The sequence below is a fragment of the Triturus cristatus genome, chromosome 2_2 (genome assembly GCF_964204655.1).
Source record: "Triturus cristatus chromosome 2_2, aTriCri1.1, whole genome shotgun sequence".
In the NCBI taxonomy this organism is placed as follows: Eukaryota; Metazoa; Chordata; class Amphibia; order Caudata; family Salamandridae; genus Triturus; species Triturus cristatus.
The window spans coordinates 1,224,722,763-1,224,746,736 of record NC_140582.1 but is presented as its reverse complement, the minus strand read 5'-3'; the positions used below and the strand labels follow the sequence as shown (position 1 = coordinate 1,224,746,736).

The following is a 23,974-nucleotide window of genomic DNA, read 5'->3' as shown; positions in this document are numbered from 1 at the left end:
TGAGATCCGTGGAGGCGACGAGCGACGTGGGACCGGCTACCTGGGAAAAGTGGCTAGTAACTTACAGCGCAGCTTCTGAGGTACCCTCGAAGTTGTGCACCGGGGATTGAGAAGCCCCATCCCCAAGCACCATCTGCACCGAAGACCAGCCCCCCACACTCCACGAGTCCTGCGTGGGGCCCTTCAGCATTTTCCTGCTTGCCGCGTCTGTCCGGTTGCTTGCCCGCTGGCTAGTGGCCTTTGTGACGACGCTCCCTGAAATCTTCTGCGCTGGTTTGGCTCCTCCAGACTGGCTCCCGCTTCTCTGCAAAGAAGAAGCACCCCAGACCTTCCTGGTCTGCACCAGAAGCAAGTCCTTTGTTCTTCGTGGGTTCCGCTTGCCAAGGCTTGGTGAGTCCTAGTCCAACTTCGACGCCGCCGACAGCAAGAGCCTTCGTGGGACAGCTCGCCTCCTGGTCCTGGTCGTCCTCGACGCTTCCTGGTCCTCCTGGCTGCAGCGACAAGCTTCACCTCCACCTGCAACTCTTCACGACATCGCCTGGTTCCTTCCTGGTTCCACGTGGTCACTGGCTAGTGACCTGGACTCTGTCCCCTCTGCTTGCAGGTTTCTTCTCTTCTTGATCCCAGCCTTGGGATCCACCGGACACTCTCCCCTGACTGCCTGTCAGCATCTTTCTTCAGGCATCCATAGGAGTCGACGACGAAAACGACGCATCTTCACCCCTATGCACCCGCAGCCTGTGGGCTAGGTAACTTGGGTACTCCGGTGCTCAGCAGGATAGTGACTATCCTAGTGTCTAGTTTTCAAGTCTCAACTTCCTAGCTACTCCGGAAGTGTCCTAAATCTATCTATTTCTAAACTGTAACATTGCTATTGACTTTTACGCATTACGCGTGAGTGTTTCCACTCTGCACACGAATCCCGTGGGCCTCCCACTTCCTAACTAACGCTAGTGTAGTGTAGCCCCAGCGATTCCCTAGGCCTAGGCCTATTCTATTTCCGTGACAGTGGTTCTGATACCACTTCTTTAGTATATGGTTTGCATGGCCCCTAGGGCCTAACTGTATTACTTACCTGTGTGACTTACTGTATGCATTAATAAGACTGTGTTGTACTTACCTCTAAACTCATAAAGAGTGCTGAGGGTTTGCTTAGAATAAATACACTTTATTTTATATATATATCTGTTGTGGTGTCCTTTCATTTGGTATTCAAGGGATTATATATGGTATCACAGCTGGCTTCACATGCCATTCAGAGGTTAGCCTAAGACTGCTCTTGTCCATGCTACCACTAGGATAGCTGGTCTATAAGGTTGACTTTACAACCAATCACCATAAGGGTATTTGGACTGATATAAGGTGTACACTATAACTAGTGACATCATACATCAGGCCAACTTCTCACATTGGTGAGCAGCGGTTGGGATCTGAGCTTGCTGTTGTAATACCATTGTAATCTTGAGATACTAAATTGAAAGATCACACAGATATTGTCTAAGTACATATAACATCGATTATTATACTTAAGTCCTACTGGACTTTGTAGTTGTAGGTTGAAGGGAATAACACACCCTGACTACAACTACTAGAAAGGTTTAGTAGATACAACTAGTGTAGGTAGGTGCACACACCACACCCTCACTAGATCATGCCTCTGGGAGGAGATCAAGTAGATGCTCTCTCAGGAGGGGCAGGTCTGCAGAAGACCCCCTCTAGGTATGATACCTTAACATTCCAGGAGATGAGACAATTGTGTACCTCCAGAGGAATAAAACAGGGTGCAAACCCTACCCTCCTTCAGTTAAGACAACTCCTAGAGGAGTATGATGCTCAGAGGGCATCTCAGGAAGGTGCCCTAGGCACAGAGGAGGGTCTACCCACCACAGAGGAGTCAGATGGGGCTTCAGATGGAGAGGTAGATAGCCAGAGCCAAGTAAGGAGACTTAGCCAGGCTAACTTAAGTTTACATGGGAGTTTGCATGGGGTCCCCCCATACAGACCCACAAGTAGACATTCACAGAGAAACAGGAAGGACAGATCCCCTTCAGGGGAATCCATCCACTCCCATGTCTCTAACATCTCTAATGCTTCCTCTCACAGGGGAATGACTTCACCTGAGAGAAAGGAGCATGCAGCCAGAATGAGGGAGGCTAATCTGAGGATTCAGAGGGAAGAACTTGCCCTTGCCAAAGAGAAGCTTGCTCTGGCTAGAGAACAAAAGTTAAGTGGGTTAGAACCCACTGGTGGCAGCAACATTCCTAGAGATAGAGACAGGCACTATGATAATAGAAACCTGAGCAAGATTGTCCCTCCCTACAAGTGTGGGGATGACATCCACAAATGGATAACTGCTTTGGAGAGAGCTTGCAAAGTACAGCAGGTACCCCAAAGTCAGTGGGCAGCTATCTTGTGGCTCTCCTTCTCTGAGAAAGGAAGAGACAAGCTCCTCACAGTTAGTGATGAGGATGCAGATAATTACACTGTCCTGAAGAGTGCTCTGATTGATGGGTTTGGCCTAACCACTGAACAATACAGGTTGTTGTTCAGGGATACCCAGAAGACACAGACTCAGGACTGGACTGACTTTGTAGATTGTGCCACTAAGGCTCTGGAAGGCTGGCTATTGGGAAGTAAGGTTAAGGACTATACAGGATTGTATAATTTGATCATGAGAGAACAAATACTTAACAACTGTCAAAACCAGCTATTGCATCAACACCTGATTGACTCTGATCTGACTTCTCCCCAAGAATTGGGAAAGAAGGCAGATAGATGGGTCAGGACTAGAGTTAAGCAGAAAAACCAGAACCAGGGCGGTGATCAGAAAAAGGCAGACCAGAAGGGTAATGATCAGAAACAAAAAGACCAGAAGTCTTCACCAGGCCCCCAAAAGGCTCAGGGGGAGGGTGGTTCCAAAAAGGATAAGAAGAAAGAAGGCCAAAAGAAACCATGGTGCAACTATTGTAAGTCTACCTCACATTGGTTTAGTGAGTGCACCAAAAAGGATAAGCCCCCAGCCACCATTGCCCCTAAGGCAACTGTACCCCCTAGTTCAGCTGTAAGTGGTGGTTCCCAGCAAAAGGGTGTAGTAGGGTTAACCCTGGGAACTGTGGAGGATTCTGGCCTAGTCAGAGTACCTACTCAGGCTGTCCTGATCTGTGATGGGGACTTAGCTTTGTCCTCTACTGTAGGCCCCAGTAACCTGGGCAAGTACAGACAGACACCTTTTATCAACCAAAGAATGGCTCAGGCCTACAGGGACACTGGGGCTAGTGTCACAATGGTGACACCTGCTTTTGTGGACCCTGGACAGATCATACTAGGTGAGAATTACCTAGTGACCAACGCTAGCAATGCCACTACCTCCCATAGTGTGGCTATTGTTAACTTCTCCTGGGGAGGGGTAACTGGCCTCAAGAAAGTTGTTGTTAGTTCAGACCTTCCTGTAGAGTGTTTACTGGGCAATGATCTTGAAACTTCAGTTTGGTCTGAAGTGGAGTATAGGACCCATGCAGAAATGCTGGGGATAGATGCACATGTCCTTGCTGTGACCAGGTCACAGGCCAAAAAGTGCAACACTGAGCAAGTGCTGGATCCTGAAATTATGGACCAGTCACAATCCAAGAGAAAGAGCAGTAGGGTTAAGGCGGTGCCTTCCCCCCTGCCTCAGGTGGTGGATCAGCCCTCCCAGGAGGATGATTCTGAGAGCCCTGAAGGAACTGTCCTAGAAGAACTTGAACCTGATCAGGTTGAGTTTCTTGGGACAGGGGGACCTTCCAGGGCAGATCTGAGGCAGGCTCAATTAGACTGCCCCTCTCTTGAACCCCTCAGACAGCTGGCTGCTGCTGAGGCTGCAGGGAATGCTCAAGGTACCCATAGAGTGTATTGGGATGAAGGGCTACTGTACTCAGAGGCTAGAGACCCCAAGCCTGGTGCATCCAGGAGGTTGGTCATACCACTGAAGTTCAGAGGCTTCCTTCTAACCTTGGCCCATGATATTCCCCTTGCAGGACATTTAGGCCAGAACAAGACTTGGGACAGGCTTGTCCCTCACTTTCACTGGCCCCATATGTCAGAAGATACTAAGGAGTTTTGTCGCTCCTGTGTCACCTGCCAAGCCAGTGGCAAATCAGGTGGCACCACAAAGGCCCCCCTCATACCACTACCTGTGGTGGGGGTCCCCTTTGAAAGAGTGGGCATAGATATTGTAGGACCAATGGACCCACAAACAGCATCTGGGCACAGATTCATACTGGTGATAGTGGACCATGCCACCAGGTACCCAGAAGCAATTCCCCTGAGGACCACAACAGCTCCTGTTGTGGCAAGGGCCCTGCTTGGAGTATTCTCCAGAGTGGGCTTTCCAAAGGAGGTCATTTCTGACAGAGGTGCCAACTTTATGTCAGGATACTTGACTGCAATGTGGAAGGAGTGTGGTGTTAACTATAAGTTCACCACACCCTATCACCCACAGTGCAATGGGCTTGTTGAGAGATTCAACAAGACCCTAAAGGGAATGATAAAAGGATTACCAGACAAGCTTAGGCGAAGATGGGACATCCTTTTACCCTGCCTTCTGTTTGCTTACAGAGAGGTCCCACAAAAGGGGGTTGGCTACAGCCCTTTTGAGCTTTTGTTTGGGCATCCTGTAAGAGGACCCCTGTGTTTGGTGAAGGAAGGATGGGAGAGACCTCTCAGACAACCCAAACTAGACATAGTGGATTATGTACTTGGTCTCCGCTCCAGGATGGCAGAGTATATGAAGAAGGCTTCTAAAAACCTTGAGGCAAGCCAAGAACTCCAAAAAGCTTGGCATGACCAAAAGGCTGTACTGACTGTTTACCAGCCAGGGCAGAAAGTGTGGGTGTTGGAGCCAGTGGCCCCAGCAGCACTCCAAGACAAATGGTCTGGACCCCACACTATTGTTGAGAAAAAGGGAGAAGTCACCTACTTGGTGGACCTTGGGACTCCCAGAAGCCCCCACAGGGTGCTTCATGTCAACAGATTGAAGGCATATGTTGACAGGGCAGACATGGGGCTACTCATGGCTACAGATGAGGGGCAGGAGGAAGAGAGTGACCCTCTCCCAGACCTGCTGACTCAGAACCCTGATGATGGCTCAGTTGATGGTGTGGTCTTTTCTGACAGCCTCACTGTCCATCAGCAACAGGACTGCAGACAAGTTCTGCAGGCCTACAGACATATGTTCTCTCTGACCCCAAGTCAGACAAACTGGTGCACCCATGAGGTGGACACTGGTGACAGTCTGCCTGTGAAGAGTAAAATCTACAGGCAACCTGACCATGTCAGGGACTGCATAAAAGTTGAGGTACAAAAGATGTTGGAGCTGGGAGTCATTGAACCTTCAGAGAGCCCTTGGGCTAGTCCTGTAGTCATTGTGCCAAAACCTCACACCCAAGATGGTAAGAGAGAGATGAGGTTTTGCGTGGATTACAGAGGTCTCAATGCTGTCACTAGGACAGATGCCCACCCAATACCTAGGGCAGATGAGCTCATTGACAGACTGGCAGCTGCTAAGTTTTTGAGCACATTTGACCTAACAGCAGGCTACTGGCAAATCAGACTAGCTGAGAGTGCAAAGGCCAAAACTGCTTTCTCGACCCCAGGAGGACATTATCAATTTGTGGTAATGCCCTTTGGTTTGAAGAATGCACCTGCCACTTTCCAAAGGCTGGTGAATCAAGTCCTTACTGGGTTGGATGATTATTGTGCAGCTTATCTTGATGATATTGCTGTCTTTAGCTCCACCTGGGAGGATCACCTGGTCCACCTGAGGAATGTTTTAGAGGCCCTGCAAAAGGCAGGCCTCACTATCAAGGCCACTAAGTGCCAGATAGGGCAGAGCAAGGTTGTATACCTGGGCCACCTAGTTGGTGGGGGTCAGGTTCAACCACTGGAGAGCAAGATCCAGACCATAAAGGACTGGGCTCCTCCAACTACCCAGACTCAGGTCAGAGCTTTCTTGGGCCTGTCTGGGTACTACAGAAAGTTTGTTAAGAACTATGGGTCCATAGTGACACCACTTAATGACTTGACCTCCAAGAAGATGCCAAAGAAAGTTCAGTGGACAGCAAGCTGTCAAAAAGCATTTGATGACCTGAAGCAGGCCATGTGCAGTGCACCTATTCTGAAAAGTCCAGACTACTCCAAAGAGTTCATTGTCCAGACAGATGCTTCTGAGTTAGGTGTGGGAGCTGTTCTTTCACAACTGAATGTAGATGGTCAAGACCAGCCAATTGCTTTTATAAGTAGAAGGCTGACCCCTAGAGAGAAACGTTGGTCAGCTATTGAGAGGGAGGCCTTTGCTGTGGTTTGGGCCCTGAAGAAGCTGAGGCCATACTTGTTTGGCACTCACTTCAAAATTCAGACAGACCATAAGCCCCTCTTGTGGCTAAATCAGATGAAGGGTGAAAATCCCAAACTTCTTAGGTGGTCCATTTCCCTACAGGGGATGGACTTCACAGTGGAACATAGACCTGGGACTGACCATGCCAATGCAGATGGACTCTCCAGATATTTCCACTTAGAACATGAAGACTCAACTGGTCAAGGTTAGTTTAATGTCCCTAAGTTTGGGGGGGGGTTGTGTAGGAGAGTAGGGTCTGCTTTCTATGTTCACCCCCACTTTTTGCTTTTGCTTTACTGGTTTTCGACTTAGATGTGGCTGTGGGCCTGCTAATCAGACCCACAGCCCTGCTGTTCTCTCTCTAAATTACTACTATGTACTTTAGGTGCATAACCCATTTGGATAGGATCACCTTATTGGGCCCTGTACAGTGTACCCTAGGTACCCAGGGCATAGGTGTACCCTAGGCCTACCAGGGGCTGCAGCATGTATTGTGCCACCCCTGGCCTGGCCTTCCATTTTGACACAACTGGCTGATCACTCAGCTGGGGCAAGGTCGTGTAATCACCCCTTGCTTAGGTGTAGTATTCCTATACCTAACTTACATATGGACACATGTGTACCTATCAGTCACTCCTATGGCAGGCCTTGACAATCCTGGAGGCAGAGTGCTTGGTAACATGTGAGATGGTGCTCTAGCATGAGCTGAGCCTGTCTGCAGCTTTCGGAACCATGTCCTGATAGCTGTTCTATGATATAGCCTACCATATACTCTTAAAGTACCTTATAATCTTAGACGGTTATGGTAACTATGGTTTGGCTTTATCAAAACATGTCGTGTAAGGTGTCTAACACTCGGGAATAATACCCTCATGCCATTTCTGGACATGAGAATATTATTCCCCCCTTCTAGAGGGAAAGACATGTTAAAATCATACTTCAACTGTTAGCCTCTGACCAAAGCCTCAGCATCACAAAATGGATGCTGCTGCCACGACACAAGTCTGACCTCCTGCAGCTGGGAGTGATCCCAGCCAGGGAGGCCTGGACAATAGGTTTCCTGCTTGGGGAGGTGCTAGCACCTCCCCAGACAGCCTTTAGTGTATTGGGGCAGGGTGGGCTGAAAGGAATGAGACATGCCTGGGGCACACAAGGTGTTCCTTGCATAGTCCAGTTCAAACCGGCGCTGGGGCACTCCAGCCCCAGCTCTGGCGCGAAACTGGACAAAGGGAAGTGGGTGTAACCACCCCCTCCCAGGTCCCACCCATAAGGCGTGACCTAGCAGGTATCCCAGCCCCCCAGATTAGTATAAGAGTGGGAGTTGGGCCTCAAGACTTTAGATTATCCTGAACCTGCAAAACTGAACAGAAACTCTGGACCTTCGACATTCGACGAAAGAAGAAGACTGAAGAATCTCCCTTGTAGCCAAGGAGTGGCTACCCTGTGCAAACAGGCACCATCAAGTGACTACCCTTTGCTTTGTGAAACGTTCGACGAGGAACCGATTGCAGAGCCCGACCAGAGCCTTGATTTCCAGACTTCTCCGACCCTCATCCACATCTGCAGCAGAGCTGAGATCCGTGGAGGCGACGAGCGACGTGGGACCGGCTACCTGGGAAAAGTGGCTAGTAACTTACAGCGCAGCTTCTGAGGTACCCTCGAAGTTGTGCACCGGGGATTGAGAAGCCCCATCCCCAAGCACCATCTGCACCGAAGACCAGCCCCCCACACTCCACGAGTCCTGCGTGGGGCCCTTCAGCATTTTCCTGCTTGCCGCGTCTGTCCGGTTGCTTGCCCGCTGGCTAGTGGCCTTTGTGACGACGCTCCCTGAAATCTTCTGCGCTGGTTTGGCTCCTCCAGACTGGCTCCCGCTTCTCTGCAAAGAAGAAGCACCCCAGACCTTCCTGGTCTGCACCAGAAGCAAGTCCTTTGTTCTTCGTGGGTTCCGCTTGCCAAGGCTTGGTGAGTCCTAGTCCAACTTCGACGCCGCCGACAGCAAGAGCCTTCGTGGGACAGCTCGCCTCCTGGTCCTGGTCGTCCTCGACGCTTCCTGGTCCTCCTGGCTGCAGCGACAAGCTTCACCTCCACCTGCAACTCTTCACGACATCGCCTGGTTCCTTCCTGGTTCCACGTGGTCACTGGCTAGTGACCTGGACTCTGTCCCCTCTGCTTGCAGGTTTCTTCTCTTCTTGATCCCAGCCTTGGGATCCACCGGACACTCTCCCCTGACTGCCTGTCAGCATCTTTCTTCAGGCATCCATAGGAGTCGACGACGAAAACGACGCATCTTCACCCCTATGCACCCGCAGCCTGTGGGCTAGGTAACTTGGGTACTCCGGTGCTCAGCAGGATAGTGACTATCCTAGTGTCTAGTTTTCAAGTCTCAACTTCCTAGCTACTCCGGAAGTGTCCTAAATCTATCTATTTCTAAACTGTAACATTGCTATTGACTTTTACGCATTACGCGTGAGTGTTTCCACTCTGCACACGAATCCCGTGGGCCTCCCACTTCCTAACTAACGCTAGTGTAGTGTAGCCCCAGCGATTCCCTAGGCCTAGGCCTATTCTATTTCCGTGACAGTGGTTCTGATACCACTTCTTTAGTATATGGTTTGCATGGCCCCTAGGGCCTAACTGTATTACTTACCTGTGTGACTTACTGTATGCATTAATAAGACTGTGTTGTACTTACCTCTAAACTCATAAAGAGTGCTGAGGGTTTGCTTAGAATAAATACACTTTATTTTATATATATATCTGTTGTGGTGTCCTTTCATTTGGTATTCAAGGGATTATATATGGTATCACAGCTGGCTTCACATGCCATTCAGAGGTTAGCCTAAGACTGCTCTTGTCCATGCTACCACTAGGATAGCTGGTCTATAAGGTTGACTTTACAACCAATCACCATAAGGGTATTTGGACTGATATAAGGTGTACACTATAACTAGTGACATCATACATCAGGCCAACTTCTCACAGCTGGGACCTTTGCTGTGGAGAGGGATAGATTCAAAGTTTGGCAGATGACGGAGAGTTGTGGGGTGTCCAGGAGTCTGAGTACGGAGATTGGGAGGGGGTCGATCGGAGAGCTAGATTTTACTTTCCCTAAGATGTCTCGAAGACCCTGAACATTTATCTCGGGCCAGGATGTTAGTGGCTCGTAGGACAGGTTTGGCGCAGGGGAGATGGCCTCCACCTTCGGATCGAGATCCAGATCTGTCACTGCTTGTGTCTGGTGCTGTTTTACAATGTCCTGGTAGATGGTCTCAATCTTCTTTGTGAAGAACTGCGCCAATTCTTCACATTGAACATTATTCAATGGAAGGGGTTTGGCTGATGTGTTTGAGCCCGCTAACTCTTTTACGAGATTGAACAGAGTTTTAGATTTGTTAGTGGCTTCTGAGATAGATTTCGCCACGTAATTGGCTCTGGCCGTAGAGCAGGCTTTATGGTAAAGCTTGAGTTCGTTTCGGTAGGTCAGGCAGGCTACAGGGGAGTAGTCTGTCCTCCAAAGGCGTTCCAAGCGTTTACACTTGGATTTCGCTACCTTCAGTTCCTCTTGTACCATAACGCAGGAGAGTTGTGGGTTGTGAATTTTTTGCGAGCCAAGGGAAGGCAGGTGTCTAAGGCTCCTAGTAGCCATTTGTTTATATTAGTGGCTACAATCTCTATGTCCTCAGTATCAAATAATTCATCCAGAGGTGCAGAGTCTAGGACGGACATGAAGTGATTTATGTCCAGTTTCTTCCAATTCCTTTTACCGGACTGTCCTGTCCTGCCGGAGGGACTAGAAGTCATATGGTCAGACACGCTGAAATTAATAAGGAAGTGATCTGACCAGTGTAGGGGCAAGGCTGGATGGCAGAGTGACAGGGGAAAGCTTGAAAAAATTGGGTCCAAAAGGTGACCTCCTTTGTGTGTAGTGTGTGATCGTGAATTAAGTTTATGCCAGGTTTATTCAGATGGTCGTCAAAGTGTATATTTAGGTCTCCTATAATGGACAAATTGCTGTAGTTTACCCGGACCAAGGCGACCCAATCCACAAGTTGAGTGGCCCAGGGTTGAATAGGGCCGGGTGGTCGATAGATCAGGAGACCCGTGAAGGTGAAGTTCGGGTGGAGTTGAAGTTTAAAGAGGGCCATCTCACAGGCGTTTAGGGAAACCGGTTCCAAGGTACATTGCAACGATTTTTTAAAGATGACTGCTATGCCACCCCCTACTCCAGTGGTTCGGTCTTTTCTGACAATGGCATAGTTAGACGGTAGGGCTTCAGCTATGTCTGGGCCTGAGCTGACGTGTAGCCACGTCTCTGTGAGGAATAGGAAATCCAGTGAGTTGTCGGACAAAAGGTCATATATGTTTCTTTTGTGTTTGCCAAGGGATCTGCAGTTCAAGCTTCCGAGAAGCCACGTGTGTACCGGCTTACGGCCTGAGGAAATGGGCCGACAGAGCTGGGGGACATCGAGTTGGAAGTTGCAGGAAGGACACGAGATGGAATTGTGCCTGTCATTAGGTAGGATCTTACAATTTAGCTTGACGGGGAGTCGCATGGAGATCAGTAGATCAGGCGTGTAGACCCTTAATACTGGAGCGTGGCCTCCAGGGGTTTTGGGCCCTGGGCCCGGCCTGGCGCGGACGGGCGCAGACGGGCTTCCCTTTGGCGCACCTTCGGCACGCTGACGGCGCGCCCGCTGCGCTTGCCCACTGCGCGTCCAGGGAATGCACATTGATATAGGAAGGTGGGAGGCGTGGCCTCAGAAAGTGGGCGTGGCCTGGGGTTTGGCGCGCGATGGCAGCGATGTTGTTCCTTACCCGCAACAGCGCTAAGATCCGCTCTACGAAGGAGATTACAGCAGCTTTCAGGGGGAAAGTGCTCAAGGGTGAGTGTTCCGTGGATTTAAAAGCAGTACAATGCAAAGATAATTTTAAAACAAAATGCGAACACGCTCTCCCGGCTTCCGCCTCAGGAGTGATTAGGTATCTGTTGATCATATGATTAAAGCCAGTTTAGCTTGTTGAGCTGAAGGTGCTTTTTATTACACCAATGTCTTTTTAATTACACTCCAAATGAGTATGAATGAGTTGGCCACAATGCCATTGTTGAGTCCACCTATGCAGCTCTGACCTCATTACAAGAATTACCGACACCAGGGACACTACTAACTCCGCTCCGTGTGTAACAAGTGGGGCCCTGAGGGTCCTCGTAGAAATATGGAATTACGCGGTAAATCTGTAATTCCTGTCCCTATTTCCTCCTAGGGGCATATTTACAAGCCGCTATAGCCACCACAACGCCACTTTAAGTGATGTTGTGGTGGCGATAGGGGTTACGCCTCATTCACAAGGCAGCGGTAAGCCACGTTACGTGAATAAGGCACCCTTTCACGCTATACTTAGCGTGAAAGGGGTGGGCAATGGGCCTTGCGGTGGGCATTCCCCCACAACAGCCATTGACTTTGACGCCGTCCCCTATTTAGAAGGGCAGCATAAATATGGGGCAGCACCAAAATTAAGACCAGGTTAAACCTGGTATTAAACAGGCGCAACAAGGAGAAATCTTGTTGCTCCTGTCTATGTACAGGAAGGTGACACTTCCTGCACATAAACAATCAATTAAAAAAATGACGTTTTGAAACTTCTATGTGTGCGGCATTAAGCAGCACACATAGAAGTTTCAAAATGCAACTTCAGATTGTTTATGTGCAGGAAGGGACACCTTCCTGCACATAAACAATCTTCCCCTACAACGCAGGCACCCCTGCACTATGGTGCAATGGTGTCTGCGTTGGCGCTAGGCAGCTAAAATTAGTGGCAGTGCAGGGGGAAACGCAGGGCTGCACCGTATTGTTGTAAATACGGTGCAGCCCTGCGTTTCAGAAGTTGCAGAGGACGACGTTAAGTCAAGGTGGCTATCGCTGCGCTCCGTCACCTCCTAGTAAATACGCCCCCTGGTTCCTTATTTTCACGGTATTTGACCCGAAGACGACGCATGGTTCCAGATCCGCCGAGTTACCGCAGGTGAATGGAGATCACCAGAGGCCTCTCATACAGGGCCTTAGAAAGGCAAGACTTTGGGGAGTCTAACAGTGGTACTTACATTGTTTGATTAATTTAAATCAAATTTTTGTTGTCTTTTTAGGCTGTTATCCTAAAATATTCCATCAGATCAGGTTTCCTGGGAGTGACCTGAAGAATATCAGTGTCGATGACGTCACAGCCTGCCAGGACGAGTGTTCGAGGAATCCATACTGCCAGTTTTTTACCTACAATCAACAAAGTGGGACACCTACCGCAGACAAGTAAGAACTGTTAAATTCCACAGTGGTGCCCTATGTATGGTGTTTGTATGTATGCAGGGCTTGTACCGCACCAACATATTTACAAAACGACGCAGCCTTGCAAAGCATGGGACTTATTTATGAGAGCTGTGTGTCACTTTTGCATCACCCAAAGTGGTATATGCGTGACCCAGGGCTCTCATAAAGATTTATGAAGCCACGCAAAGCCACCCTGCGTGGGTTTGGGTAGCCTCATACATCATGAGTTAATCACAGCGTCACCTTACTCTGCTCCCAGAAGGTGTTCCATGGTCATTGAGGTGGGTTTTCCCACGCAACACCCATGGAATTCGATGCTGCCCCAGATTTACAAATGGATGTAAACCTGGGGAAGTGTCAAATCCGTACGTCTCCCGAGGTGTGGCGTCACGAGGAGGAGTATGTTCATTTCTCCTCATTTTTCCTCTTTCCATGTGTGCTGCATTCTTCAGCACAAGAAGGGAGAGAAAAACTCCTCACTGGATTGTTTTTGTGCTAGAAGGTGCTCTTTCTGCACAAAAACAATCCTGCATGCAACGGAGGCACACTCGCCCTGTGGTGCAAGGGTGCCTACATTGGGCTAGGCTGCCAAAACTGCACCAGCGCAGGGGGAAAGGACAGGAATGCTCCATATTGCATAAATACGGTGCATTCCTGCTCTTTCACTTTGGCGTGGGGCAGCGCAACAAGATGACTTGCTGCTCTTCCCTATGCCAAAATCCCATAAATGAGACCTCTGATATCTGTATACCTATTTCTGGGTTTTGCAAAGCGGCACACTTCTCCTTTAGCTACCTCAGGGCACTGAGAGTGATGATAAAAAGACAGCTTCATGCAGGGCGGGGAGGTTTTGAGTCAGATCTGGTGAAGTGCCACATATTGCATGATAGAATGTGCCAACCATGCAGTGCAAAGATTTTACTCTCCCATTAAATGTACTGCAGCAGTTCTGAGAAGTGCTGGTAGTCTCCCATTAAATGTACTGTAGCAGTGCTGATAAGTGCTGGTACTCTCCCATTAAATGTGCAGCAGCGGTGCTGAGGAGTGCAGGTACTCCCTATTAAATGTACTGCAGCAGTGCTGAGAAGTGCTGCTGGTCTCCCATTAAATGTACTGCAGCAGTGCTGAGAAGTGCAGGTACTCTCCCATTAAATGTGCAGCAGCAGTGCTGAGGAGTGCAGGTACTCTCCCATTAAATGTACATCAGCAGTGCTGAGAAGTGCATGTACTCTCCCATTAAATGTACAGGAGCAGGGGGGCAGAGCTTGCCTGCAACAATGATGGCCGCCTAAGCTCTGAGCTCGTCAAGCCATCCAATAATTCAACAGGAATCCTGTGTTGGTGCTGTACAGATAGCCCTTCCCTGGGTGTCCCTGGGTGTCGGAATGCAGCCCCCACGCACTGTCGGTGTACCGGAGATTCGCGGTGCGTGAGCTGACACGAGGAGCTACGCACTGAGGCCTACTGCGGCACTGAGAAGGAGCCCCGGCATGGAGACGTAATCCCAAGACCGTTGCGGGGCGGACCTGAGGCATACTGAGTCCACGCTCGCTACTGGTGCCTGTGAGTGAGAGGACTGCGGCGCTCCAATCAACTGAGCAGGAGCTTGGGGCTGAACGTGTGAGGCTTGATGTAACCGCCACGAAACTGCGCCAGCTGCCTCTTGGACGCCTGGGCCTGGCCTCCGACGGGGACCCGGTCGGAGGGAGAGAACCATCGGAATTGCAGCAGAGAGGCGCTCCGGGACACCCTCCCCCCTCTGCCCTGGGGAGCTCCACAGGACATGCCAGCCCACACAGAAGCCAAAAACAAGTAAGAGTGGGCTGAGGCGGCACATATCTGGCTTGGTGGGTCCTGACGCTGCTGCAAATGATAAGGCGGCCTGCCCCGGGCTTTGGCACTTATCAAACTCCACAGGAAGACTCGAGACCTCCCGGTTCCCTGGTGACGCTGTGTGTCCTGGGAGTGGCCCTGTGGGATCGTGGCGCTGTCTGCTTCCCCCCTCTGGCTGAAACTGGAGATCCCCGTGGTGCGGCAACATCTGGGGTGTCTGCACATGAGCGGGGGAACGTTCTGGCCCCCCTCACAACCCACCCGAGCATAATACTGTCGGTGGACTGCCATTGATACACATCCGAGGTGGGCCTGCCGGTGCGGACGCTTAGAGTGAAGCGCCCTCCCTCAGCGCTGCCTTCGAGGGGGCGACTAGCCATCCTACTGTTGGGGGGACTGTGACTTGGAGCTGCGGCATCCTGCACTGGTGCGATTGTTGGACAGAGATATTATTTCAACCCCGTTGAGGGCACCTCTAGCTGTTTAGCTCTTCCCCAGAGCTGAGGACCACCAGGACTGCATACCCCAAGCTCACACAATGGGAAAGATCCATAAAAACCAGCCTAAACTCACATTTGATCAGCGGAAGACCAAGAATAGGGCTGACAGCCCAGAGGGTGCTCACAATGCACCAGGGGAATCCCTGGATCAAGTAGACGATGATATTTGGTCTCTGCTTGTGACCATGCAGAAAGATCTACATGCCAGTCTATCCGCCATTGACGCTAAATTGGATTCCCTCTCGTACAGGATGGACAGGATGACAGAGCGACTCGATTAGCGGAGAGGATGGATATGACCGAGCGCAGAGTGACTGAAGTGGAGGAGGCACAGTCGGAAATGAATACATTACAGAAGCAAATGAGCAGAGCCTTGCAAACACTACAGGATAAGACGGAAGACCTTGAGGCCCGTTCCTGGAGATGCAACATACGCATCACGGACCTACCGGAATCCACACAGATTGGTAATATGGAGACTTAGTTGGAAAACTGGTCCACCCTTTGCTGGGCTCCGACACGTTCTCTCCCATGTTTGTTGTGGAGAGGGCGCACCGTTCGTTGGGACCAAAGCCCGCCCCGGGCGCTCCACCGAGACCTATTATTGCAAAGCTCCTGAACTACTGGGACCGAGACATGGCTTTGAGGCTGGCGAGAGAGAAGAAGGCTTTGAAGTTTGAGGGCATGACAATCTCGCTTTATCCAGACTTCACAGCCCGAGTGCAGGAAGCTCGCAAACAGTTTGCACCACTCAAGAAACAATTGAGAGATCAGAATGTGGACTATGCAATGCTGTACCCAGCAAGGCAGCGGGTTAATCAACAGGGTCATTCCAAGATATTCACTGACCCTAAGGCACTACAGAAGGCTCTGAAGGAGTGGGTGAAAGAACATCGACAGGGCCAGGAGCGAACCGAATTTGAGGGCGCGGGTAGGGGAGGACTGGATGAATAGGACTAGCGACACTCCCCTACTTTCTACCAGATAAGATGGGTCCAGTCTGAGGGAGACTAGATAAATAAGTGGTGGTAGTATGGTCAAATGCGGGACTGCTCCCGTACAAACTGTTTGGTCTTGCTGAAGTGCTGAGGTGGGCTGAGTTACGAGATGATGAAGGCCGGATTGTTTAAATAGTCAAGGGGCGACCGCTGCACGATGTGGGTTTGTGCGTGATTGACTGAGATGAGTGATTGCTTGCCCTACGCAACCAATAGCTTTGATGGCTGATGCCAAATGTTAGTTTCTTTATGGTAGTCTACTTCCTACAAGGGCAGGCAACATGCACCCTCGTGTGTGCAGAACACCTTGTGTATTATTTCATATTTTTTGTTCATAGAATAATTTGATGTGAATTTCTTATGCTAATCAGGGGTTTTGCTGGGGGATTTTGCCAAAGCACACTTGGGTACAGCTTGGCGTGGGTGGGGGGAGGGGAGGAACCTAGCCAGATACTTCACAGAGTTTTAAGACATACAAGGTTAGGACACTCAATGATTCCTTTGATCTTCATCATGCATGGCAGTTCAGGCTACGTAACGATGCCTATTAATGCAGAAGATGATCCGTAGCGAGTGCGCTTCAGATATACATAACGTGCTGAGGATTCTGACCTGGAATGTCAGGGGACTTAACGACCACAGAAAATTAAGGAAGGTCAAAGCTTACTTGACGAGACACAGACTAGACATCGCTCTCCTACAGGAATCCCACCTACCCCTGAATAGTAGAATGTTCCACAATAGAAGTTTCCAGGGGTACACTCACTGTGTGAGCTTCACCACCCATGCGAGGGGAGTGATCACCTGGGTGAATCCCAAATTGCACCTTAAATTAGACCCCTTACATTCGGAACCTGAGGGTAGATATGTGGTTTCTTGCTGCTTAGGGAAAGGACTAGACATGATTATAGTTAACGCGTACGTACTAACTTTGATAACCCAGGGTTTTACACCTCCCTCAAGGACGTTATGTGCAATCATATGGGGAGACCACAGCTCTGGGGGGGGGGGGGGACAATTTTAATTGTGTCCTGAAACCGAGCCTTGACAGATCGGGTGGACCAGAAAGGCGCACTTCGGCTGCAGCCCGCGCCATTGCAGATGCGATGACACAATTAGATCTGACTGATGTTTGGAGACAACGGAACCCGGGACAGGGTGGGTATACTCATTACTCAGGGTTTCATAACCTACACACCAGGATTGATTATTGACTGGCGTCTCATCATATATATACGGGAGTCAAGGAGTGTACTGTGCACCTCGCAGTTATTTGGATCACTCTCCTATACTCTTAGTGGTTAGCACCCCGGAAAAAAGGATCCCCCTTTTGTGAGAAAGTGACATCCTTCTTGCATGGTATGCCCCCACTTTTTGCTGAATTGCTGAATGTACTTTTACTGAGTGTGCCCTGGACTCCTGCCAATCAGGTGCCCAGGGCCTATGTTCCTTCCCTAAAACCTAAAACCCAAATTGGAAAACTCTGGCCACATGTCAGCCCCTGGTAAATGGTACCCTAGGTACCCAGGGCCTTGTGACCAGGGAAGGCCTCTAAGGGCTGCAGCACTTATTGTGCCACCCTTAGAAGCCCTGTACCCTAACACACACGCACTGCCCTTGCAGGCTGAGTGTCTGGGTACAAGACAAAACAAAGAGTCGACATGGCACACATCCCTGTGTGCCATACCCACAACGTACACTGCCCTGGCATACATCAGCCACCTCTCTAGCTGGCCATTACAAAAAATGGGGTTTCCCAAGAAAATCAGAGACCTGGGAATCGAATTGATACAACAAACAATGGTCCTGACTCAATATTTAGCGAATCAGCAATATGCCATCCAGTTAATTCTTTGTTAAGTTTAGAGCTAAATAACATTTCGCAAAGCTCAAAAAACTCAATTTTGACACTTCACCATGAAGCGATACAACATCCACTACAGAGGGCATCTTAGAGATGCCCCCTGAAACCTAACCTACAATCCACGTCTTGTCTGAGAGGCTGCCTAGGCTGCCACACAGCAAACATGTTGCTGGACACATGGGTGGAAAGCCCCCCGCTCTCCTGGGCCTACAACAATGCACATCCTGGGCGAGGTGCTAGGTCTCCTCCCTCAGGATGGGCAGGGGGAAGCTTCAAAGGCATGCCGCCTTTGTGAGCTTCTCCAGGCCACTTGCTGTACTCAGCAACTGGCCCCCACCGGTTCTGACCCCCACTCTGGCAGGAAGACTGGCCAGAAACCTCAAGTAAGGACAGGGGATGTGCCAGCCTGCCCACCCCACCCCTCAGGTGGGGGAGGCGAGGTGAAGCACATCTCCGAGCCCTCACCATCTTGAAGATGGGGAGCCCTACCCAATCAGGACTAGGCCACTGCCCCCTCCCACAGGAGAGTGGCAGGATAGGGGGTGTACCCACCCCAGGACAGGGATCCAGTGGTCCCTGCCCTTTACCTACCTGTAATGCCCCTAATTTTTTTATTTAGGGTCACCCTGAACCTTCCCTCCTCAGATTGCAGATTCTAAACTAGCAAAGAAGAACAAGAAGAAAGAAGACCTGCCGTGTAGCTGCTACGATGAGGAAGACACCAACTGCTTTGGCCCCAGCCCTACCGGCCTGTCGAACCTCGAACCTGCTCCTGCTAAATCCCGGCACCTCCTGTGGCCAGCAACCTCACAAACCCTGGAGGACCTGGCTACCTTGTGACTCTGAGCACCTGGGACTCCCACGAACAGTGGCTCTGCTTAAAGCAAGTTTCTAACCCCTGGCATCAGCCCGGAACCGCGAACCCAGCACACTCTGCACCTGCCAAGCCTGGCCTGTGCCGGAGAGGGCAAAGACCCTGAGGACGTCCACCCCGGCGACTGTGACCCCGAATCCGGCACCCAAGTACCCACCTTGACGCTCCTGATGACGCCTGCAGCCTCAGAACCAGGGACCCTCCCAACCGCAATCAACAGAGGGTAAGATTTCCTGACATCAAAAGGCACCACTGCACCCGGTGCCCTGCGGCCCCCTGTGCCCGACTCCTGGGTACCTACCTATCCTCCAACTACCCAACTTACCTCTCGAGTGGTGGTGGCACCTGGAGAATCTTCGTCCCCGAGCTTGCAGCCTTTGTTCGTCCTTGAGCTTTCCTATTGAAATCCATTGAGCGCCCGAAGGCTCAAAAGCACCCTGCACCCAGCCGCCCAAGTGGCCCTGGCAGTGCAACTTCTACTCCTACCTACTTCCCCATTTGCCCTGAGCAAGTGACCAGGAGCCCAGCTCCCACAGCCACGTGGCCTGCTAGTCAGCAGCCACCAACCAAGGCCCCCCTGCCTCCCATAGGATAACATTGGGCCTAACTCACTCTGCTCCCGGCTGCCCCTGTGCCGCTGAGGGTGTAACAACTGTACTTACCTGACCCTGGGAGACCTCTGAGTCTGTGTCCAGGACCTTAACTCTGCCGTTCGAGTACTTACCCAAAAGCCGATAACTCACTTTTCTTCCATTGGGTAACATTGACTGGCTTCTTCTGAAATTTCTTCTAAGTGTGGAGTTTCTAAACTTTAAAATATTCACCTAAAATCAACCGAGTAACGAAAACGGAAATACTCACCTGCTATTAGGAGAGATCCCAGTGCTGGATCTTGGTGCCCAGCACTGACCCTGAAAAGTACTCACAACCGTACTTACCACTAATTCAATTTTCTCCCATAGGAAACCATTGACTGTTTTTCTGTGAAATTTCTTCTGTCGATTTTTGCAAACTACAAATATTCTTTAAAAATCGTACCAACTGTGAAAACGCAATTACTTACCTGTTTTAGATAGATGCTCCAGTTCTGAGCCTAGGAGTCCAGCACTGGATTACAAAAGTAACGAGAACATACTTTACCCGTAACTTGAATTTTCTCCCATAGGAAACCATTGACTGTTTTTCTGTGAAATTTCTTCTGTCAATTTTGCAAACTTATAAATATTCCTTAAAAATCGCCTGAGTAACTTAAACGCAGTTTCTCAACTGCTTACAGGCGGTACACTAGTGCTGGATCTAAGATCCAACACTGACCTAGAAAAAGTAACCATAACCCCACTTACCTGCTAAGTGAATTTCCTTCCATAGGATAACATTGGTAATTTGATTAGAAAAAGTTTCTAAGTGTCAACTTTTAAAATAGCAAAATATTGCTTAAAAATCACAACAGTAACTAAAACGAATTTACTCACTTGTTTCCCAGAATTGTCCCAGGACTGAATCTTGGATCCAGTCCTGGAGTTAGAAAAGTAATCCTGAAAGTAATCAATTGCATATAACTTAAAATTCCCATTGAGCTCAATGTATTATTGTGTTTGAAATTGTGTTGCCTATTGCAACAAAACTGTAACTATTATCTGCAAAAGTCAATTGCCTATTGCAAAGTATTTAACTAAAGCATCTCATTCTGGGAAAGTATCTTTTGATACCTATTGTTGGTTCTAAAATAAAACAACCATATATTTTTTATATAAACCATTGTCCTAGAGTTCAGTTCTTGAGTGTGTGAGACCATTTGCTGACTGTGTACAACAAATGCTTTACACTGTCCTCTGATACTGCCTTGCTGCTCGACTAAGCTACCACTTTAGAGAGTAAGGTTATATCTAACTTTAACCTCTACCAAACCTCTGGGGACTGTGGCCTCTGTACACACTGTACCTATTTGGGAACAGTATATACAGAGCCACTTTCTCACACCTTTCACTTGGCGCATTCCACCCATACTCGCTGTTAGACTCCGTGTTTAAGTCCGAACTCGCCGAGGCAATAGACACCTATTTCGCCTGCAATATAGGCTCGTGGAGTCAATTGCAACGGTCTGGGAAGCATTTAAAGTTCATGTCCGCGGGATAGCCATGTCTAAACACTCCGGAGTACTTCGGGCCCTTCGCAAGAAACTCTCTGACTTGGAGGGCTCTCTTAAAGTATTCGAACAGAAGTTGATAACTGGTGCCTCGGACATAGATAAAGCTACGTTCTAAACTCCGTTGGACGAATACCATGAAACGGCGGACGCGGAGCTTAAACATCTAGGCAAATATGCGACAGCGCGGGTATATGGAGAGGGGGAGCGCCCGGGTGCGGTCCTAGCCTCTCTATTGAAAAAACGCAGGGAAACCACAGTGCTTTCTGAAATTAAGAGTGAACAGTGGTTCTGTCAACATTATTCGACTTTGTACCGCTCCCGCCATGAAGGCGTGGAGTCGGAAATACTAGACTACCTGACACATGTGAAACTGCCCTTCCTTACTAATGCGCATCGTGAGTACTTAATGCGTCCGCTTGAGAAAGGGGAAATTATCGCTGCACTAGCAGGGATGAAAACTGGTAGTGCACTGGGGGTAGATGGGCTCACGGTTAACTTCTACAAAACATTCCTAGATCTGCTGATTCCACAGTTGGTTACAATGTTTGAAGACATGGTGGAGGGCCGCATCATGCTTCCGTCAATGAGAGAGGCGGCTATAGTAGCGATATTAAAGCCGGATAAACCTCCCAACGAATGTTCCTCGTACCGACCCCTATCATTACTGAATGTAGACACGAAGCTTTATGCTAAAATCCTTGCCAACAGACTGACACCGGTAGTTCCGTACTTAGTGGCTCTGGAGCAAGCAGGATTTATCCCGGGTAGAAACATAGGGCCAAATGTATCAAGCCCCCTTTTTGCGATTCCCAAATTGCAATTTTTCGCGAATCGCAAATTGAGAATCGCAAAACGGTATGTAAATAAAAAATCGCACAAAAATAGCAATTCCCTAAAAATCGCTACTACCATTGCGAAATTTTAAATAGTGATTCCTTACACTAAAAAATCGCAAATTTGCGAAATTCGCCAATTAGAGAATCGGAAGCTCAGGTGCAGCATGATGACATCACAACCAGGAAGTGTGACTACCCATGCTGCACCTGAGTCTCAGAAGCACAGTGAGAGAGTAGGAGTGGAGGTGACGGATCACTGCAGTGCTACAAACAATGGCAGAGCTTGGAGACATGGCCAGCAAGGACAATCAGCAGCAGGGGGAGACCCCCAGAAAAAGAAAACAAAAGTTCTCTGAAAGTGAGCTGGAGGTCCTGATTCAGGAAATGGTCGTTAGTCACGAGCACCTCTTTGGAAAAAAGTCCCTGCGTATGCCTGAGACACGCAAGAGGAGGATTTGGGCTGATATACAGCGTAAAGTAAACGCAATTGGCGTCACCCACCGAAGCGTGGAATACCTCAGGAAGCTCTGGTACAACATGCGCCAGCGCTCAAAGGAGAAGGTCACTGCAAGGTTGGAGCAGGCCAAGAAGACCGGTGGTTGACCTCTACTGCCACCGCCTCAACACTACTCGAGAAAATGGTTGAGGGGACCCTGCTTCAGGAGAGTGTAATGGGCGTGGCCGACCTTGACAGCTCCGACCCCCCGGAACCAAGACAAGGTAAGAAGCATGCCATCACACCCCTGAAATCCCCTACTTCCCCTACTCACCCAGGAGAGACCCAGGGGCACAACAAAACTAAAAGTCCAGTGCAGGTACACAAGCACACACAGCAATGCATTATGAGAGATGTAGTCACATGCACATAACAGTGGAGCATTGACACCTAGCCAGTCCCAAACAGTATGTGCACATCATGAAAGGCAAAATACAGACAAGACCCATGTAACTCCAAACAGTGATATTTAATGCATGACAGATGCAAGTCAGGACAGAAAATTAATGTGTGCATTTACGTCCACAGCACCATCAGAAACACAGGGAACAGTCAGTGGAGGCGAGGATGATTCCCCTAACCCAGAGGCAACAGGGCAAGAGGAGGAGGAGGGAATGGAGGAGGAGGGCTGCCCAGTCATCCCTCTAAAACACAGCAGGCGGATTGCAGTGCCACCATTGCCCCCGCTGGAGGAGGAAGCCCAGGACACCGATAGCGATGTCCAACCAGTCCCGGGACAGCCAGAGCCACGACACCGTGATCGAGCACGTGCTGATCCAATCCCGCCAATAACATCCAGGTGCAGGGCACGTGCATCCACCTGTGCAGCAGTCCCAGGAGAGGACATAGTCTTCAGAGAGTTGGAGAGGCACATGTTGGAAGTTCAGCGCCTGCAGGCGAGAAATATCAGGTCAGTACAGAGGCAAATCAGGGTTGGGTTCATGGGCATGACGGGTGTCCTGGAGGCACTCGGTGCTGAAATGAGGGTGGATCGTGCAGTTAGGCGCAGGGAGATGCAGCACCTAGACCGCTACACCAGGGTGGTCAACCGCCTTTCCTCAGCAACTAATGTGCTGTCAAGGCGCAGCATCAGTATGCAGCGTGAGGTGGCACACAACATCCAGGACGTGGCAAGGGCCCTGGTACAGGTGACATGTGCTGTGGATGAGCTGCGGGCAGCTCGCACTACTGGCCCAGGAGTTCTCACTTTGACAGACGAGGACGCCCAATCTGGCAGGAGCAGCATTACACCCCCGCCCCCGATAGGCGCCGTAGTGTGCATCACAGAATGGCTTCTGGGACAGGTGAGGAGGGCACTGTGCACCCACAGCCAGTGGCTACGGGCCAACAGCGCCGCAGTTGAGGTGCTCAGACTTGGACAAGGAGATGGGTGCATCAACCCAGTGTACACGGACACTTGGTCCAGATTGTTCATTCGCACTGTGATCCTAACATGTGCTGGGCGTTGAGTAATACATTGTGTGCTACACAGGCTGTGTGCCGATATTAATCCTGAAGTCAAGGAAATAAAACACGGTCTCGTAATTGATAGTTAGTATTGTGTCATATTATCTTACCTAGAAATAGTTCTGTGTGATCTCATCTCGCCTCTGGCGCCCAGCAGCTGCACCAATTACACCGGCTGGCATGCGTCCTTGCGCTGGCCCCTCCTCATCAGATGAATCCGATTCACTAAGCTCCACTGATGTGCCTTTCCTGGTGGCGATGTTGTGC

The 23,974-nt window shown here is 49.8% G+C and overlaps 1 protein-coding gene across 1 annotated transcript in view; it reads left to right on the top strand.

The window, feature by feature from the left end:
- LOC146863452 (coagulation factor XI-like) overlaps window positions 1-23,974 on the top strand; it is a 350,494-nt gene that overhangs the window by 65,342 nt on the left and 261,178 nt on the right. Inside the window, exon 4 of the mRNA XM_085643173.1 lies at window positions 12,513-12,672. Within this exon, the coding sequence (XP_085499299.1) occupies window positions 12,513-12,672 (160 nt within the window). The remainder of the gene's footprint in view (window positions 1-12,512; window positions 12,673-23,974) is intronic.